Source organism: Pseudophryne corroboree, chromosome 7, assembly GCF_028390025.1.
Source record: "Pseudophryne corroboree isolate aPseCor3 chromosome 7, aPseCor3.hap2, whole genome shotgun sequence".
NCBI classification, from domain to species: domain Eukaryota; kingdom Metazoa; phylum Chordata; class Amphibia; order Anura; family Myobatrachidae; genus Pseudophryne; species Pseudophryne corroboree.
This window is the reverse complement of record NC_086450.1, coordinates 191,130,451-191,152,426: the sequence shown is the minus strand read 5'-3', so window position 1 is coordinate 191,152,426 and position 21,976 is coordinate 191,130,451. Positions and strand designations below refer to the sequence as shown.

General features: G+C 45.4%; 1 protein-coding gene across 3 annotated transcripts in view; it reads left to right on the top strand.

Moving 5' to 3' along the window:
- Positions 1-21,976, top strand: part of WNT10A (Wnt family member 10A) — a 345,036-nt gene that overhangs the window by 259,982 nt on the left and 63,078 nt on the right. For all 3 annotated transcript variants that reach the window (XM_063933889.1, XM_063933888.1, XM_063933887.1), the window contains exon 3: positions 12,096-12,469. In XM_063933889.1, the coding sequence (XP_063789959.1) occupies positions 12,096-12,469 (374 nt within the window). The remainder of the gene's footprint in view (positions 1-12,095; positions 12,470-21,976) is intronic.

Below are 21,976 nucleotides of genomic sequence, written 5' to 3'. Positions count from 1 at the left end.
ACAGAAATGCTCAGATATTCCTGCGAATCCACAATCCCTTCCCAGAGGAAAAAGAAATTGAGAAACCGTTGTTTGAGAACATTTGTTCTCTTTCCCTTACAAAGGAACAAACCACTTTCCAAGAAGACTGACGGTTTTGGGATTATGGAGACATAATGTTTTTGAATATAAATCCTAAAGCAGGTGGTGTATTAGAGCAAAAGAGTGCAAGAGACCAGCCATGCAGTTTCTGAAATATTATGACAAAATGTTACTGTATTTCATAAGCACTCATTCCTAACTCTGCTAAGTACTGTTTGGTATACTGTATCTGGCTTCCATGAGGTAGTTGTCCATTATTTCAGCTTCCATTGACCTTTTTGAAAGCGGTAGAAGTTATCGATTCTTTTTTTTTTTTCCCCTATTTTTAATTTTCTCCTGCATAGCCCAGTAAATTGTTGCAATGTTAAGTATTGACTTGTGCCTTCTGGGGTCCACTTCTTCACCAAACCCAGCCAAATCTCATCCTAACCCTCTGTTCCACGTTCTCTATGTACCCCATCTGTGTCACCCATGTCAGTCTACCCCTCCCCTTTAGATTGTAAGCTCTCACGAGCAGGGCCCTCTTCCCTCATGTGCTTATCCTTTGTCTTACTTTAATCATCTTCAAGTGTACCACATCCAGCAGTCTTCTGCCACCTGATACTTATTCCAGTGTCATCTGCTGATGTAACTATGTTTATTTACCCTGTACTTGTCCTATACTGTCATCAACTGTAAGTTGCTGTTTTCCTGTTTGATTATTTATGTACTCTGTAATTGGGCGCTGTGGAACCCTTGTGGCGCCATATAAATAAAGGATAATAATAATAATATAGGGTGTATAACCCCCAGGTGTATCTCACACATCGCTGAGTACAGATGACAGGATGTATAAAATCACCAGGTGTATAACACACGTCGCACAGTACAGTATACATACTGGTCACAATAATGCAGCACAGAGATAGTATACTTGACACAGAGCTGCAAGATACACAGCAATGGCCTACTGTACTGTACTACTATAATACTGGTGGTCCCCAGTCCCCACAATGCAGCACACTGAGCACAGATATTTGCAGTACACTGAGCACAGATATGGAGCGTTTTCAGGCAGAGAACGTAGATATTTTTAGCACACTGAGCACAGATATTTGCAGCATACTGAGCACAGATATTTGTAGCACACTGAGCACAGATTACGGAGCTTTTCAGGGAGAGAACGCAGCCACGTCCTCTCCGTTCAATCTCCAATGCACGAGTGGAAAATGGCGGCGACGCGTGGATCTTTATATAGAATATGAATCTCGCGAGAATCCGACAGCGGGATGATGACGTTCGGGTTAACCGAGCAAGGCGGGAAGATCCGAGGCTGCCTCGGAACCGTGTAAAATAGGTGAAGTTCGGGGAGGTTCGGATCTCGATGAACCGAACCCGCTCATCTCTATAACTTACCATTATCTACAAGTGCCTTTCTAGAATTACTCTTACCGAATGTTATTCTATTCTCTCCCTTACCCAACCCATAATACCTAATACAGCCTTTCTTACTACTATCCCTAATTGTCCTATTAGGTCTTTCTAACCCCCTGATGTTAGTATTTTCCCTTATGCTATAGACATTATTTTCTATATACCGTACTGTTGAACCATAATCGCCATAAGTTAATAATTTGGGAATTCCATGGGCAATACCTATGTCAGTAATTCCTGTGTCAATGCCCCTGCAAATACCCTTGGTGGCTTAACTTTACCTCCCCCCTTCACCACCCTCCTTTTGTTCACTACCCCCATCCTTACTGTACTCACTGTTTGACCCATATCTTCTAGCTAAACCCTCCCACCAGGCTCCTAGTTTAAAAGCTCCTGCAACCTTCTAACCATCCTGCCCCCCAGCACCACAGCCTCCTCCTCATTCAAGTGCAATCCATTGCAACAAAAAAGATGGCACCTGACTGAGAAGTCCGCCCAGTGTTCCACGGACACAAACCCCTCCTTCCTACACCAGTCTCTAAGCCACACATTTACCTCCCTAATCACCCTCTGTCTCCTTTGGCTAGCACGTGGCACAGGTAATAGTTCGGAGAGTATTACCCTAGATGTCCTTGCCTTAAGTTTCTTGCCTAATTCCCTATAGTCTTTCTTAAGAACATCCCACCTACCACTAACTTTGTCATTGGTGCCAACATGCACCAAGACCGCCGGGTCTTTACCAGCCCCTCCCAACAATCTGCCCAGTCTGCGATGTACCGTACCCCGAGCACCCGGGAGACAACAGACTGTATGGCGATCACGGTCCTGGTAGCAGATTGCCCTGTCTGTTCTCCTGATGATAGAATCCCCTACCACCACAATCTGACTAGGTACCACACTAACTTTTTTCCCATCTGTACCGGAGGGACCGCTCCTCTGGTTACCAGAGGTAACAGTCACCTCCGGTTCCATCATTTCCTCATTGCCATCCTCAGAATCTTCGTCCAATTGGGCAAATTTATTGGAGTTGGGCAGGTCAGAGATGTCCTGTCTCCCCCTCCCCCTCTTCTTTTTCCTTCTAACCATGACCCAGCTGGCTAACTGATCCTCCTCATCTACCAGTGCTCCCCCCTGCAACGCCTCCACCGTTCTATAGAAAAGGTAACAAAAAGGAGCGCCAATAGTATATTAATTAAAACATTTATTCACATAATATAGTGTGATACTGTTTATCAACATATGTAAAACAGCAACAAAATTAAATAAAATATATGATACTGTTATATGTCTCACATGTAATTATAAAATAAAAAGAGGCTGTACAATAGTCCATTCATAGAATGTACTTAGTTGGGACAAAACATCTTATGGCCGATTCCAGACTCAGTTCATATTTGAATGTATTTTATTACAGCCACCAATTGAGTATGCAATGCTACTACCCCTTGTTTGATTAATGTTCTCACCAGCGGGAGCAAATGTATAAAGCCATCACTGTAAAGCGTAACCGGTGTATTGCAGAGTTCACTCTCCGACAGCAGATGCAGGCTGTCAGTGTTTGGCTGCTTGGTGAGCTCTGATGAGGGCACAGGTGTTGTGCTGAGTCCGATCCCAGACAGCAGTTGGATGTGTTACCACTTGCTGAGCTCCCATGGTGTCAGGCAGCCGCACGTGCAGAGATGTTTACCGGCAATGGTGCAGTGTCCCGATGTATAGCTGGTGTATGGTGTGCAGTGGGGGATGGTGGACCCAAAGACGGTGGTGGCTTGATTTAGTTGTTTGAGCATGAATATCAGCCTCAGTTGGGTGAATTCGTTTTCTCAATGCGTTTCTCCGCTATTAGCATCAGCGGTTTCCTCAGGAGATGAATATACAGGTCTCAAGACCTCTCAGTATTTAAATCTAAGTTGACCAATCAAAATTCTTTCCCAGAGATGACACACCTGTGCTTCAATTAAGCACCTTTATAAAGTATTGTTATTGGAAAGATTTCAAAGTGACACAAAATCCATAATAAAATTGTATAGACCAATAGCCAATAGTAATAAATAATTTTGCACAGTCGCAATTTCATTACTATAATCATTCAAATATAGAAACATTTAAACAATTTAAACAGCGGCATCACAGAGAAAGATCAAGACCATTTATTTCAATATTTCTTGTCAGCTAAAGGTTATTCAAGGGATAGCTAGCCACGAAAGATGCTGTGTGGCTCAGGTGATAGAGCCATTGACCACAGTGTTGGAACTCATAGGATCAAATCCCAGGAGAGGAGAGAACAGACTGCGCGCATCATAATTATTTTTCAATTGTTACTATATTATAAAAGGATTTAAAATCCTCTTCCATAATTTAAATAAAAACCGATATATTGGTTAAATATTACATCATAAACATACCAATATATATATATATATATATATATATATATATATATATATATATATATATATATAAGAACCCTTAAAGGAATGACTAAAAATAGACAGTTAGTCTGTTTTCTTGAAGGAATACTTCATAGAGGCAAAATTAGACATATATACACAATATGTAAGTAAAGAAAGAGAAACTGGCAAAAGAACTATTCAGGGGATAGTTAGCCACAGAAGGTGCTGTGGCTCAGGTAGTAGAGCCACCAACCACAATGTTGGAAATTGTAGGATCAAATCCCAGGAGAGGAGAGAAGAGAACAGACCAGGCCCATCACAATTATTTTTCAATTATTACTATATTATAAAAGGATCTTAAAATCCTCCTCCATAATTTAAATGAAAATCAATATATTGGTTAGATATTACATCCCAAACATACCAATATATATTTTAAAAAAACAAAACCCTTTAGAGAATGACTAAAAATAGCCATTGAGTCTGTTTTCTTGAAGAAATACTATGTAGAGGCAAAATTAGACATATATACACAATATGTAAGTAAAAAAAGGGAAACGGGCAGAGGATTTTTGGTTCACGGTAACTGTACTACTGTATAGGTTCTAAAAAAGTAGACGGTAGCGCCCTCTATTTTTCAATACTAAGAGAGAGCATTTTCTAGGAGCGAGCATTTTCTGAAAACATATACATAATCCATGAAAAAAGTATCGCAAACATCTAATTTTCTGAAAATCTAGTCAGATATTATTCATCTCGATGTTCTCATTTAAACCAGATGGAAAGAGGGTGTTTAGGGTGCATATCCAGTATGCCTCCCTTCTACAGAGGCAACTAAATTTATTACCTCCTCTTGAGGTCAAGCTTATATGTTCTATTCCCTGTATGGACAGGGTTTCCAAATTACCATTCTGGACCTGGTTAAAATGTCTAGGAACACTGTGAATGATAGATTTCTTTTGAATAAGTCTTCTATGCTCAAAGAACCTAGTATTTAGAGATCTAGTAGTTCTCCCCACGTATTGAAGCCTACAACCACAGGATATCAGATAAACCACAAAATTAGTTTGACAGTTGATATGACTTGTCACTTTAAACTTCATGTTGTGGTCATCCTTATGGGATGAAAACTGGTCTCCCCCATGTGTTATGTTTTTACAAGTAATACATGTAGATTTCATACATTTAAAGCTACCTTTTCTCACATGAACTTCATTTTGTTCCCTTGAGCTACTTGATAAGGAATCCACAGATAATTCAAAGTGACTAGGTGATAGATATTTTGTAAGTTATTCGCTTTTTTAAATACCACTTTAATTTTATCTCCAGGCAGCTTGAGAGTATCTTGTCCATTTTTAAGATAGCTAAACTCTTAATCAAAATTTCCTTAATATAAGAGAAATTATTACATTTGGAAATAAAGATAGGTTCGTCACTCTCTATCTTTGGACAATTAGTGTTGTTTTTTATATTCCCCTTTAGAAGATCCTCTCTCTCTCTCCTTTAAACCAGTATCTTCCAGGGCTTTATCTATTAGTCTAGGATACCCCTGTTCAATAAATGATTGAGTTAATTCAGCACTCTGAGGGATAAAGTCATTAGTTTCTGAACAGTTCCTTTTTAAGTCTCAAATATTGGCTCTTAGGTATGTTGTTGAGCCAAGATCTATAGTGGCAACTTTTATAGTTCAAAAAGGTATTACAATCAACTTTTTTGTATGAATATTTTCATTGATTATTCCGACCTGTAGTACGATATCCAGGAAAGTGATCTCTGACTCGTGAATAGTGATGGTAAATGTGAGACCAAATGTGGTCGTATTAAGAAATACAACAAAAGATGTGACAGATTGAATATTCCCCTTCCAAATAATAAACAAATCATCTATAAATCTTCCATAGAGCACCAGCCTCGCCCCAAAGGTGCCACTCGAAATTTATTTATTTTTGAGGTGCCCTATATATAGATTGGCAAAGCTTGGGGCGAACCTGGTGCCCAGGGCAGTGCCATGTATCTGTAGAAAGTGCTCTCCATTAAATAACAAGTGATTGTGTAACAAAATAAATTGAATAGAATTCAAAATGAGTCTCAATTCCACAGAAATAGTATTATCTAGTGCTATTATCACCTGTATTCCTTTTTCATGTGGAATATTAGTATACAGTGATTCAGCATCACAAGTTACTAATAGATAATCCTCTTGCCATTTTATATCTTTAATTAGTTGTAAAAATAGGATTTTGGTTACCTGCCGGTAAATCCTTTTCTCGTAGTCCGTAGAGGATGCTGGGGTCTACATTAGTACCATGGGGTATAGATGGGTCCACCAGGAGCCATTGGCACTTTAAGAGTTTGAGAGTATGGGCTGGCTCCTCCCTCTATGCCCCCCCTAGCAGACTCAGTCTAGAAACTGCTCATGGAGACGGACAACTTTGAGAGAAGGATTTAACACAGATAGTGGCGAGATTCACACCAGCTCACACATACAAGGCACATCAAGCTAACTTAGCTTGAAAACTCAGCAACCGCTGAAACAGTACTTACCAAGTAACAATGCAGTATGTAACTAAAAACAAAGTTGTACTGAACCAGATAACAATTGCAGAAAAACGAAGTTCTGGGCTGGCGCCCAGCATCCTCTAAGGACTACGAGAAAGGGATTTACCGGTAGGTAACCAAAATCCTATTTTCTCTTACGTCCTAGAGGATGCTGGGGTCACATTAGTACCATGGGGATGCACCAAAGCTCCCAGAACGGGAGGGAGAGCACGGAGGCTCCTGCAGAACTGATTGACTGAACTTCAGGTCCTCAGAGACCAAAGTATCGAACTTGTAGAACTTTGTAAACGTGTTCGACCCAGACCAAGTTGCTGCTCGGCAAAGTTGTAACGCCGAGACACACCGGGCAGCCGCCCAGGAAGACCCCACCTTACGAGTAGAGTGGGCCCTAACAGACGTAGGACACGGCAAACCTGCCGTAGAATACGCATGCTGGATAGTGAACCTAATCCAGCGAGAGATTGTCTGCTTAAAAGCAGGACACCCAATTTTCTTCGGATCATACAGGACAAACAGAGAGTCCGATTTCCTGTGATGAGCAGTAATCTTCACATAGATTTTCAAAGCCCTTACAACATCCAAGGACTTTGATGAAATTGAGGAGTCAGTAGCAACTGGCACCACAATAGGTTGGTTGATATGAAATGCCGACACAGCCTTCGGAAGAAACTGCTGACGTGTCCGAAGCTCAGCTCTATCTTCATGGAATATCAAGTATGGGCTTTTACATGACAAAGCCCCCAACTCCGACAAACGTCTAGCAGAAGCTAAGGCCAACAAAGTGACAGCCTTCCACGTGAGAAACTTGACCTCAACCTGTACAGGCTCAAACCAGTCCGACTGGAGGAACTGCAACACCACGTTAAGATCCCAGGGCGCCGTAGGCAGTACAAATGGAGGTTGGATGTGCAGAACTCCCTTAAAAAAAGTCTGAACCTAGGGGAGGGCAGCCAACTATTACTGGAAAAAAAATGGATAGGGCCGAAATCTGGACCTTTATGGATCCCAACCTCAGGCCCATATCCACACCTGCTTGCAGGAAGAGGAGAAAACATCCCTGTTGAAACTCCACCGTAGGAAACTTCTTGGACTCACACCAAGATACATATTTTTTCCAAATACGATGGTAATGTTTAGACGTTACTCCTTTCCTAGCCTGTATCAGGGTAGGAATAACCTTGTTCAGAATGCCCTTCCGAGCTAGTATCTGGCGTTCAACCTCCATGCCGTCAAACGCAGCCGCAGTAAGTCTTGATAGGCGAACGGCCCCTGCGAGGAAGAGGCCTCGGCTCTTCTAACAGTAGATCCAGAAGATCTGCGTACCAAGACCATCTTGGCCAGTCTGGAGCAATGAGGATCGCTTGAACCCTTGTTCTCCTTATGAGCTTTAGCACTCTTGGAATGAGTGGGAGTGGTGGAAACACGAACACTGACTGGAAAACCCACGGAGTCACTAGGGCGTCCACCGCCACTGCTTGCGGCTCCCTCGACCTGGAACAATATCGCCGAAGTTTCTTGTTGAGATGAGAGGCCATCATGTCTATTTGAGGTACACCCCAAAATAGATCTGATACCTCCTTGAACACCTCCGGATGGAGACTCCACTCTCCCGGATGGAGATCGTGTCTGCTGAGGAAGTCCGCTTCCCAGTTGTCCACTCCCGGAATGAAGATTGCTGATAGCGCAAATGCGTGTTTTTCTGCCCAGATGATGATTCTTGTTACCTCTGACATTGCAGCTCTGCTCTTCGTTCCGCCCTGTCGGTTGATGTAAGCCACTGTCGTTACATTGTCCGACTGCACTTGAATGGCCCGATTTCTCAGAAGATGGGCCGCTTGAAGAAGACCGTTGTAGACGGCTCTTAGCTCCAGAATGTTTAGCAGCAGGCCGGCTTCCAGAGTTGACCACCTTCCTTGGAAGGTCTCCCCATGAGTAACTGCACCCCAGCCCCGGAGACTTGCATCCGTGGTTAGAAGGATCCAGTCTTGAATCCCGCACCTGCGGCCCTCCAGAAGGTGAGGTAGTTGCAACCACCAGAGGAGTGAAATCCTGGCCTTTGGAGACCGACATATTCTCTGGTGCATATGTAGATGGGAACCCGACCACTTGTCCAGGAGATCCAGTTGGAAGGACCGAGCATGAAACCTCCTGTACTGTAGAGCCTCGTAAGAGGCCACCATCTTTCCCAGAAGGCGAATGCACTGATGAACCGACACTCGGGCTGGCTTCAGGACATCCCAGACCATTGTTTGTATCACCAACGCTTTTTCCTCTGGAAGAAACACCCTCTGCACCTCCGTGTCGAGGATCATTCCCAGAAAGGACAACCTCCTGGTTGTTCCAAATGTGATTTTGGAAGATTCAGGATCCAACCGTGTTCTCTGAGCAGGTGGGTCATGAGAAGAATGGACTGTAACAGCTTCTCCTTGGACGACGCCTTTATCAGCAGATCGTCCAGATATGGAATTATATTAACCCCCTGTCTGCGGAGGAAAACCATAATTTCCGCCATCACCTTGGTGAATACCCTCGGTGCTGTGGAGAGGCCAAATGGCAGGGCCTGGAACTGGTAGTGACAGTCCAACAGTGCGAATCTGAGATAAGCTTGATGCGGCGGCCAAATCGGAATGTGGAGGTACGCATCCTTGATATCCAGGGATACCAGAAATTCCACCTCTTCCAGACCTGATATCACCGCCCTTAGAGACTCCATTTTGAACTTGAACTCCTTCAAAAAGGGATTCAGTGATTTTAGGTTCAGAATGGGCCTGACCTAACCATCCGGTTTCGGTACCACGAAAAGGTTAGAATAGTAACCTTTGTTTTGCATATGAGGAGGGACCAGTACAATAACCTGTGCCTCCACCAACTTCTGGACGGCTGCCTGCAGGACTGTCCTGTCTGCCAGCAAAGCTGGCAAGCCTGATTTGAAGAATCGGTGAGGAGGGAGATCTTGAAATTCGAGCCTGTACCCCTGGGACACAATATCTTGCACCCAGGGATCCAGGCTGGACGACACCCAGACGTGACTGAAATGCCTGAGTCTCACTCCCACTGGCTCTACCTCCGGGGCGTGCAGTCCACCGTCATGCGGAGGACTTTGGTGAACCCGAAGCAGGTTTCTGTTCCTGGGAACCTGCAGCAGCAGGTTTCTTGGACTTGTCCCTGAAAGACAGTGTTGGACGGCTTGGCCTTTCTGGGCTTGGCAGGCCGAAAGGGCTGTGATGTACTTGAAGAAAAGGGTTTCTTCGGAGCAGGTGCAGCTGAGGGAAGAAAAGGTGACTTACCCACTGTAGCCGTGGAGATCCACGCATCTAACGCTTCCCCAAAGAGAGCCTGACCTGTGTAGGGTAGGGTCTCCACACTTCTCCTGGATTCCGCGTCAGCAGACCACTGGCGCAACCACAGTCCTCAACGAGCTGAGACAGACATGGAAGAAATTCCCGCAGCCATGGAACCAAGGTCTTTCATGGATTCTTCCAGAAATCCTGCCGAATCCTGAATGTTACGTAAAAACAATTCAACATCATATTTCTCCATAGTATCCAAATCTTCAAGTAACATGCCTGACCACTTTATTTAAGCTTTGGCAATCCAAGCACTGGCAATAGTGGGACGTAGTATTGCCCCAGAAGCCGTGTACATGGATTTGAGCGTATTATCAATTTTTCGATCAGCCGGCTCTTTCAAGGCAGTAGATCCTGGAACAGGTAAAACCACCTTTTTTGAGAGTCTGGATACTGACGCGTCAACAATGGGCGGGTTTTCCCATTTTTTTCTATCCTCTACCGGGAAAGGAAATGCCACCAGAACCCTTTTAGGGATCTGGAATTTTTTATCCATGTTTTCCCAAGCTTTATCAAAAATAGCATTTAATTCCTTTGACACAGGGAAGGTTAGCGAGGCTTTCCTGTTCTCAGTGAAGTAAGCCTCCTCAACCTGCTCCGGTGTTGTATCAGCAATATTCAACACATCTCTAATAGCCTCTATCATCAACTGCACCCCTTTAGCAAGAGATGCGGCCCCCTGCAACACATCCCCACCACCGTCTGTAGTGCCAGAATCGGTATCCGTGTCATCCTGCACGATCTGTGCAAGAGTATGTTTTTGGGAATATACAGCGGGGAGCCCTGAGGTACCAGAACTGGGCCAGACTGCCATAGAGTTCTGTAAAGCCTGAGTTGCAGATTCATTTTGTGCAACCCTATTTCAAATCTGAGAAATCATAGATTTGATAGAGGATAACCACTCAGGTTCCCTTGCCGGTATCTGTGCTAAACCAGTGCAATCCTGATTACATGGAATGGGATCATCCTGAGAGGACATATCCTCTGCAGCATATGACACAGAGTCCCTGGACAAAGCTGTATGGAGACCACAGACACTCTACACACACAGGGGAGGGCAGACAGAGTTTCACCCCCAAGAAGGCAGGGTGATCCCCTACCAGTGCTGACTGTGCACCTTAATAGGTTACACAGTCTGTATTTAGCCTCCCCCCACCCCCCTTCTACAACCCCCTGGTACTGTGAGAGATAGCTGGAGTTGCTGTGGAGGGACTTGCTCTTCCTGGACAGCGCTGTGCAGGCAGGAAAATGGTGCTGAACGCTGCTGGGTCTGCTCTGAGGAGAAGCTCCGTCCCCAAAATGGCGCTGTCTTCCCGCTCTTCATAATGATTATACTTGCCTGAGGATAATGCTGGCTGAGATCCACGGACCCTGACAGACTTTCTGACCAGTGCAGGGTTTAGGCGCCGGCTCAGGGTGCCTCCTCACAGCGCTGCACAGTGTGCCTCTGAGCTCCGGAGCGCGGTTAATACCGCGCACCCTACCCTGTTGCTGCCATCTTCATACCGGCCCCCCGCTTGCAAGGGGAGGTCGGTTACTCATTCGCCACCGATCTTCTGGCTCTGTACGGGGGTGGCGGCATGCTGCTGGGGTGAGCGATCTCCTGTGGTGGGGAACGATCTATCCCCTCAGGAGCTCAGTGTCCTGTCAGCGGAGATAGTGGCTCAGACCCCGCAGGGAGGGCACTACTCCCCCCCTTAGTTCCACGAAGCAGGGAGGCTGTTGCCAGCAGCCTCCCTGTAAAATAATAAACTCTAAAAAAAACTTTTTTCTGAAGAAGCTCTGTAGAGCTCCTCTAGCTGTGACCGGCTCCTCTGGGCACATTTTCTAAACTGAGTCTGGTAGAAGGGGCATAGAGGGAGGAGCCAGCCCACACTCTCAAACTCTTAAAGTGACAATGGCTCCTGGTGGACCCATCTATACCCCATGGTACTAATGTGAACCCCAGAATCCTGTAGGACGTAAGAAAAAAGCGAGTAGTGTCTCTAATGTAAGATTTTAAATTCTTAACATGCGGTTGTAGGTAAAAATCTACCTTTTCTTTGGTATCAAAACTGTTATATTCTATATTAGACCACCAGATGGTCAATTAGGAGCTGCTAATTTCTCTAATTAAGTGACTACCCATATTGTTACTCATACTGTAGGTACGCTCGATTTACTTTCTTAGGAAAGTTTTGGCTATATACTCTATATATTCATGGTAACACGACCTGTATGCAATGCAGCAATTATTATCTTGATATAAAAAAACAGATTAGACAGATGCAAGTTTTGACACTCATCGTTCTTCTCTTCAATGCAGGTTTCCGGGAGAGCGCATACGCCTATGCTATTGCTGCAGCTGGGGTGGTGCATGCAGTGTCCAATGCTTGTTCCATGGGCAAGCTAAGGTCATGTGGCTGTGATGAGAAGAGAAGAGGAGACGAGGAGGCCTTTAGGGCTAAATTACACAGACTACAGATGGAAGCTATGAACCGTGGGAAGGGCATGGTGCATGGTGTCATGGAACACATGCCTGCTGAGGCACCAGGGCCACAGGACTCCTGGGAGTGGGGAGGCTGCAGTCCAGATGTGGATTATGGGGAGCGCTTCTCCAAAGAGTTCTTGGATTCACGGGAACTTTACAGAGACATACATGCTCGCATGAGACTGCACAACAACAGGGTGGGCAGGCAGGTAAGTGATAGTGCCATTGTTTTCAGCCTTACCACTTGTCAAGTGAACTCTATTTATGCAGCAGGAAACAAATAGAATATATATATATATATATATATATATATACATACACACACACACACACACACACACACACACACACACATATACATATACACATACACAGTTGGTGGGTTCCCTGGGGTACCTTTCTCTCGGCACTCCTTTTACATACAAAGAACCAGGTGGCTCTCCTCGGACTTCACAAATAGGCAAATGTGTATTTCAACAAGAAAAAGGCTTTACAGCAAGTGATTTCAAATAAGGTGCATAGTAGAAAGTCACCAACGTTTCAACACCACTGGGGTGTTTTTACCAAGGTGCTATGCTGCCCTCACAAAATGAGGTGAAAAAGACCAGGAGTGCAGAGCAAAAGGTACCCCAGGGAACCCACCAACTGTATTTATACTGTGAGGAAGGCAACCCGGCTGCTGCTACAGAACAGTGAGTGCCATAAACAACATTATACAGTATATATAATATATATATATATATATATATACACACACACACACACACACACACACACACACACACACACACACACACACACACACACACAGTACCAGTCAAAAGTTTGGACACACCTTCTCATTCAATGGTTTTTATTTATTTTAATTATTTTCTATATCGTAGATTAATACTAAAGACATCAAAACTATGAAAGAACACATATGGAATTATGTTGTAAACAAAGAAGCGTTAAACAAATCAAAATCTGTTTTATATTTTAGATTCCTCAAAGTAGCCCCCTTTTGCTTTGATGACAGCTTTGCACACTCTTGGCATTCTCTCAATCAGCTTCATGAGGTAGTCTCCTGGAATGGTTTTGAATTAACAGCTGTGCCTTGTCAAGAGTCAATCTGTGGAATTACTTGCATTCTTAATGTGTTTGAGACCATCAGTTGTGTTGTGCAGAGGTAGGGTTAGTACACAGTGGACATATTATGGCACGAACCACTCAACTCAGCAAAGAGAAACGACAGTCCATTGTTACTTTAAGACATGAAGGTCAGTCGATATGGAGAATTTCAAGAACCTTGAAAGTATCCTCAAGTGCAGTTGCAAAAACCACCAAATGCTAACATGAAACTGGCTCTCATGAGGACTGCCCCAGGAAAGGAAGACCAAGAGTAACCTCTGCTGCAAAGGATAAGTTCATTAGAGTTACCAGCCTCAGAAACCGCTACTTAACAGCACCTCAGATTAGAGCCCACATAAATACTACACAGAATTCAAGTGGCAGTCAAATCTCAACATCAACTGTTCAGAGGAGACTGCGTGAATCAGGCCTTCATGGTCGAATTGCTGCAAAGAAGCCCCTACTGAGGATGAACAACAAGAAGAAAAGAATTGTTTGGGCCAAGAAATACAAGGAATGGACATTATACCAGTGGAAATCTGTACTTTGGTCTGATGAGTCCAAATTTGATATTTTTGGTTCCAACCTCCATGTCTTTGTGAGACGCAGAGAAGGTAAGCGGATAGTTTCTGCATGTGTGGTTCCCCCTGTGAAGCATGGAGGAGGAGGTGTGATGGTGTGGGGGTGCTTTGCTGGTGTCACTGTTGGTTATTTATTTAAAATTCAAGGCACACTTAACCAGCATGGCTACCACAGCATTCTGCAGCGCCATGCCATCCCATCTGGTTTGCTCTTACTGGGACCATCATTTGTTTTTCAACAAGACAATGACCCCAAACACACCTCCAGGCTACTTGACCAAGAAGGAAAGTAATGGAATGCTGCATCAGATGACCTGGCCTCCACAATCACCCGACCTAAACCCAATTGAGATGGTCTGGGATGAGTTGGACCGCAGAGTGAAGGAAAAGCAGGCAACAAGTGCTCAGCACCTCTGGGAACGCCATCAAAACTGTTGGAAAACCATTCCAGGAGACTACCTCATGAAGCTGATTGAGAGTATGCCAAGAGTGTGCATAGCTGTGATCAAAGAAAAAGGGGGCTACTTTGAGGAATCTAAAATATAAAACAGATTTTGATTTGTTTAACACTTATTTGTAAACAACACAATTCCATATGTGTTCTTTCATAGTTTTTATGTCTTTAGTATATTAATCTACAGTATAGAAAATAATTAAAATAAATAAAACCCATTGAATGAGAAGGTGTGTCCAAACGTTTGACTGGTAATATATGTGTGTGTGTGTGTGTGTGTGTGTGTGTGTGTATGTGTGTATATATATATAAATATATATATATTCAATGGCAAAGTACACTCAGTGCTTAATCAGTACTTCATTGCCCGTTCACAACAGAAGTTCATAGAAATGCGCTTACACCTCTCTATAATCTATAATATGGAATATTTGCAGACTTTACCATTACTTTTCATTGTGTCCTTAATTCACCAGCCAAAATTTGTGAGGGCTACAATACAAATCTCTCATCAATCACCTTTGCTCTAATGCAGCAGTTATTAAGTAGTATTACAGGATACCAGGCTGGCGTGCTATAGAGATTAACCTGGACATATGTGACATATTATAAAAGATGCAAAATATTCTTTCATGAGCAACATTGACCCTCTTGGTATCCGATAGTATCAGCGTTCCATTGTATACAAAATGCCATGACAAAGGATCAAGACCTACAGGAAAGCAGCATTTATTCAGCAATCATAAGTAACATTTTACATTTTCTCCTACACAATATAAAGCTAGGTACCCACTAGCCGATGTGTGTACCTGGCGATATTGGCTTCGTCGGGGAACTGGCGGGGTTCCAGCATCGGCAAGTGCATACACACTTGACGATGCCGGCGGGGAGGGAGCGACGGGGAGGAGCGGGGGCTGCAGCATGGTTCTTGTTAACTAAATCCTCTTTCGTCTAAACTGTTCAGACGAGGGAGGAGGTCATTACCGATGCGCGGGAGCAGTAGCGGATCTTGCCACGGGCAAGCAGGACTTTTGCCCGGGGCGCCGCCTTCTGGAGGGCGCCGGCACCATCTGGAGGGCGCCGCACCATGGCAAGATCTGCTGCTGCTGTGCCCCCCGCTGCCACTGCCCGCTGTGAAGGGAACTAGACGCGCGTCTAGTTTCCCTTCGTGGAGAGGACCTTTACTGTGTGGTGCACGATGACGTCATCGCGCACCGCACAGCAAAGGTCCTCTCCACGAAGAGAACTAGACGCGCGTCTAGTTTCCCTTCATGGAGAGGACCTTTGCTGTGTGGTGCGCGATGACGTCATCGCGCACCGCACAGCATTTCAGCGGCGCTACTACTGTAAAGGGGGCGTAACTGACCACGCCCCCTGTATGAAACCACGCCCCTATTTCCCGCCCGGGGCGCAAAAGCCCTAGAACCGGTCCTGCGCGGGAGCGAGCATCATTAACAATATTGAGTATACACACTAGACGAGATAGTAAAAGATATTGCTCAGAATGGCCCTTCTGAGCGATATCTTTTACGTTCTCATCTAGTGTGTATGGAGCCTAGGTGCACGCAATCCGCACACAGTGCCAATATTCATGCAGTTGAGAGATTGTTTGCTACTGCACATATGAGTAGCCCTAGACCAGCGATGGCTAACCTTGACACTCCAGCTGTTGTTGAACTACACATCCCAGCATGCCCTGCATCAGTTTTAGCATGGCTAAATAGCAAAACTGTAGCAGGGCATGCTGGGATGTGTAGTTCAACAACAGCTGGAGGGTCAAGGTTAGCCATCACTGCCCTAGACCTATTTACCCTGTGCGATGGATCCAGTGATGATGGGCCCGGCTTTGACGTCACTCCTCCGCTTTCCGTTTGCCTGGACACGCCTGCGTTTTGCTTACCACTCCCCGAAAACGGCAGCAAACGGAAAGTTGCCGCCCCGGAACGCCCTCTTGCTGTCCATCTTCTTTGCAGTCGCTACTGCGACCGCTTTCTTCTCTGTAAGCGTCATTGCCCGCAACGTCACGCGGGCGCAATGCGCACGCAGCACATGCGCATTCCCGACACGGTCGCACCGCTGCAAAGAACCGCTGTGTGGGAACGGGTCAGAATGACCCCGTTATCCGCAGTACAGTGCACTGTGATGCCCCACATCACATATTACAGTCATTCAACAACATTTCCATGACCATCCAACAAACTAAAAGACAACACAGTCTTTTGCATATGCTGTGTCACCCTCACATCATCCTAATACACTTTTGGATGGTGTTACAGTGGCGCTAACATTATCAATGACCTCACAGGAAGAGAGATAGTGTGTTTATACAGAGTATACAAATACCATGCATTATTTTATGCTATGGTGTGCACTAAAATACCCCTTCCACTACCATCAGAAGAATGGGTATATATAAAATAAAAGTGAATAGACAGAAACATATCCTATATATTCTCCCAGATCTGTCACTCTGTGACTGTGTGGCTAACAATGGGGGGAGTCACAACAATGGGCAGAGACAGCATCTGCAGGGAGATACACCAGTGCCAGCAGCAGACTGAGGACCAAGGCATCCAGTGACACCACCAATCTACAGTAGGGAGGTGACCATGCCTAGCCGGAGCAGCAGCAAGAGACACTGACAGTATCTGCAGGGAGGGGAACAAAGCGGATACGGAAGGTAGTTAGTTGCAGGCAGCAGGTGGCTGGCCGCAGCTCATTCACACCCACTCCCCAGGCCAAGTGACACAAATTCATCCACACCTATATATGCACCTGCCACAGACAGACATGCAGGTGCCAGGATGGCCGATTGGCCGGCGCATCTCTTCACTGACAGTCCACGTAGTTTCCACATCTCCCGATGTGCCTCATCACCACCGCAGCCACTTTCATCTCTGCATTCTGTCTTGCGCATGCGCATAACATACAGGCTTCCGACATGCGCACACAGGGCTGAGAGATGCCATAAGGAGGGAGATTGGGTGATATGCGCATGCGCCAGCGCTCTGATCACAGTGGCCGCGGTGTGGAGGAGCTGTAACAGGAGAGATGGAAACTATCCAGGGACTTGGAGCAAGGGCCAGCGCCGGACAGTAGGAGGCGACGAACGGGGTCACCCGCACCACACACAGTGCTGGCCGGCACCTTCCCTCCCGTTCCCCCCCGCCTCCTCTTCTCCAGATCCGCACACAGCGGTGGCTGGCACCTTCCCCCCCTGCCGCATCTTCTCCCGCACCGCACACAGCGCTGGCCGGCACCTTCCCTCCCATTGTCCCGCCCCGCCGCCTCATCTTCTCCAGCACCGCACACAGCGCTGGCTGACACCTCCCCCCCCCCCCCCCCTCTCCCGCACTTCACACAGCGCTGGCCAACACCTTCCCCCTTCCCTCCCCCCCCCCCCACCTCCTCTTCTCCCGCACTGCACAATGTGCTGCCCGACACTTTTCCCCCCTCCGCCGCCTCCCGCTGCCCCAACACACACACACACACACACACACACACACACACACACACACTCTCTCTCTCTCTCTCTCTCTCTCTCTCTCTCTCTCTCTCTCTCTCTCTCTCTCTCTCTCTCTCTCTCACACACACACTCAATATTTAACCACTAACAAAACTAAGAATGCAGGTAATACTCCGTATAATGCAAATATTGAACCCAAGAAAGGTGTGCATGGGTTAAGGGGGCGTAGCCCCTTGCGACGGTGTGAAGAGCGCCCGTAGGGTGCAATGAAGCACCTAGTAATAAATAAATTATCAAACAGCAAACATCACAGACTACCAATAATCCCTCAGTTGCATGAACATTTACATTGTGTACAAATCAGTATCAGGCCCTAGGTCTTTTTGAAGTAGATTTGAAACCTGTGTCACATTAGGGGCATAGGGAGGGTGGCTCTGGTGGAGCGCAAGCTCCAGGTGCTGAGGAGGTTAGAGGGCGCACCACTGTCTCCCTCTCCTCCCCCTTCGCTGTGCCGCGGGCAGGCATGATGACAGGGGGGTTCTACAGGTACACATATACAGGGCCCCATGCTTTTGAAGGGCCCCAACACAACTGCCTATTTGACCTGCACTGTGGGCGCTTCATTAAGTGAGCGCTGCAGTGACTGCATAGCAAAAGCTAGTGTCTCAGCTTGGAGAAGCTGAGCTGCGCGTGCTCAGCAGCTTCTACCAGTGATCTTTGTGCCGCACGCCGGGCTGTACTGCACTCAGCGCCCTAGGGGTGGCTCAGCAGTTACTACAGTGGACGGTCCCTTTGCCTGACCCCAGCTGCCCTGCAGAAGAAAAAATTCTGAGCCCTGTCTGCCTGGATCCCATCCAACTGCAGCTGTTCCGGGTCAGGTTGCTGCAGTGTGATAAATATTGTTACCATCAGTGATGAGGAGCCACTACGCGAAGAGGAGCTATAATGCATGGAAAGAAAAAGTTGAATAACAGAAGAAAAAGAATGATAGATAGAAGAGAGATATAGAGAAAAACAAGACAGAAGCTTGGGACACAGTGGGGCATATAATGTGAATTGGGGGCATTGTGCAGCATATTATGTGATTTGGCGACACTGTGGATCACATAATGTGCCCTGGGGCACTGTATGGCACATATAGGTAGATGTATTATAGCGGCACACATCGTGCCGCTATAACGCTTCATGCTTCACCTCATTACTGAGGAATGGACATCGACAAGATGTATTGTCATCTTGTCTGCTGAAGCTTTGGTGCTAGCCCCTGTCACTGTGCCAGCACCGCAGCAATCATACATGGGGATATAACGTATGCTGATACCGTTTCGCCCCCAAAGCTCCATTTCATACATGTACCCCCATATTGTGGTTTGGTTAGGAGGTGTGCTGCTCCATGTAATGTGAACTGGGGCAGGGCCACTGTGTGGCATACAATGTAAATATTTTAATGGGCATTTCATTGTCAACTGGTGATAGGAGTATTAAAAAAGCATCTACAATTTATTTTACTCAATCAGAGTCCCTACAGCTTCTTCCATTCCACAACAGTGTGTGTCAACTCTATACCTACCTGGAAGGGATGAAGGGGGGGGTCAAAAATAAATGTGTACCAGTCCCCAAAATTTCTGTTGCCAGACCTCGCCGCGGGCCACAAAGAAAAGGAAAAATACCAGAGGAGACAAACAGGGTCCCAGCAACAGTAGGGGGTTACCAGCAAGCCAGTGATAAAGCTAAATATTTATCTTATAACATTCACTATATGTGGGTAAGAGACTCAGTACGCAATTGGCGTATAGGGTACCGTAAGGGTACGCACTTAGTGTAGCAGACGCTGAGCCGTGGTCGAGACGCACATGCGGCACGCTCGCTCACAGCTTAACGCTTGGTGTCGAGCACGCTATAGGCGGCCGACTACCGTAATGCTACGCTACCAGTGTAGCGGACGCTCGTGACCACGAGGGGAACACGAGCGGCGCAGACACTCACGGGATGACACTCAGTAAACCTTGTATGCCATACAATGAAAGGCTGAGCCTATACTGTAAACCTTGGTTTTGTAATGTGAGCACAATGCAATGCTAATTAACCTCTATTGTATGAAAGCCTCTTGAGCGATTGAGACGCTCTGAATACTCTCAGCAATGTAATAAACACACAATACCTTGCTAAGGTTCCAACACCTTTACTAACAATATCTAGCTATGTAAAAAGGGGAAAACAGTTAACAGTTCATACACTACAGGCTAACATCAATATCTAAACATAATAACTACACATATACAATATACAACAGTTTAACAATAACAGAGAGAGAGAGATAGATAGTATGGCAAATACAAACAGAGAACAAGTTGGTTACAGAAAAAGACTTACACACTGGGAACGATCGCTGCGCAGTCCTGGTACCAGCTCCCTAGTTAGTCAATGATGAAAACCGTTGTGCAGAGAAGACTGAGCTGGCCAGGCTGGCTGTTCTTATATACACTGCGTACAGTACACTACAAAGGGACCTATAATCTCATTGTTCATTGGACACAGGAATGTTTCCTCGCATTATAACAAAAGGTCATAGGTTAGTTTGAACAGGTGGGCTGTGACTATATCGAACTGCTCAGGTGGGAGGGAATCTCAGGATTCCCGCCGCATGGATAATGAACTGCAAATATAGTAAATGTCCAGAAACTACTAATAGACATAACTATACGCAGGAGCGATTAATCCTTACCTAACCAGCACCGGATTGTTTCTAATAAAATGTTCTTTAGTTAGGTACCAAACACCACTGCTCAAACCCTGTCTGACCCTTCGTATCATGCAAAGAGGAATTCCTCCGTCCAGCGACCAGTTACAATAAACAAACTTTCAGTTATTATTAAGGGGAACATTACCTATAAAACATACTATTTGGATTTACTATGTAACATTTGAGTCGCCCGCTAGACGCACACAAACCCTACCGTAAATGCACATATCACGCGCCAATGTGCACGGCCGTAGAAGCTTCATTACGCAGTTGCGAATATGTGCACGCACGGGAGAGAATGTGCACGTGCAGCGGGCAAGCGCATGGGGTGAATATATGGCAGCGTGTAGCATGATATTTTTCGACTTTGACAGTCCACCCTTTGGCAGTCATCAATAACTGCCACTTCCTAAAACAGTTAAAAAAAAAAGAAAAATATATGTCATCATGTAAATAACTTTTTATGATTGGGTAAAGGGAGGAGAGGAGAAGGTGGGAAAAAGGTATGACCTAGTGAGATAGTAGAAGCATGTGTGTATGAATCCATGTTTGAGGGGTCATGTATCACCGTGCCGTACGTGTTTTAAATCAAGCTTCGAGGTATTGCGAAGTATACATTTGAATCCTTCTTATCCCGTGTCAGGGATCTGTGGATGGGCTGTCAAACTCTACCGAACTCTTTTCGGCTTTTGGTTGCAACAAATGGGGAGCACATTTAGTTGATGATACATGAAGGGGGGGAACATGTGAATGCTGATATATGTGTCTATATTCCCTATCGACTGTGTGTGTCATTACCTGGAGGTTGTAGAGATGAGGATAAGAAACAATCGTTATAAATGCAGTCGTAAACTATGTGAGTTTATATAAACAGTCGCCGATTGAGGTCTTGTCTGATGTCTTGTCTTGATGTACATGTTGTCTGATGTCTCTCGGTGCTTTTGCTATAAATAGCGAGCAAAAGTTGTTCCATTGTCCATAAAGTTACAGTCTCTAAAGTATTGGGCTATCGTAAAAGTTAAAGTCACTAGGGATATTGGGGGCTTGTAGCATAGTTCATCAATGGTCTGTATAAAAGAGGTTGTCAAATTCTTCTTCCAAGCGGATGTCTTTGTACCTTGGAGGAAAACAAAGGAGAAACGGGTGAAAGAAACGGACCGTGGAATCACATTTTAATCACAACATTGTCTCTATCGTTGGGTCATACATCAAATTAGTTGTTGTTATTACAGTGTCTTCGCTCCTCAGACTCATCACTCTGGTACTACCTTTACACTTCGTTAAAGTCCGAACGCATCTAAATATCAGGCCAACAAATATGACGACTCCCAGAATACACAAGAGAAATTTCCCTACGTCCAT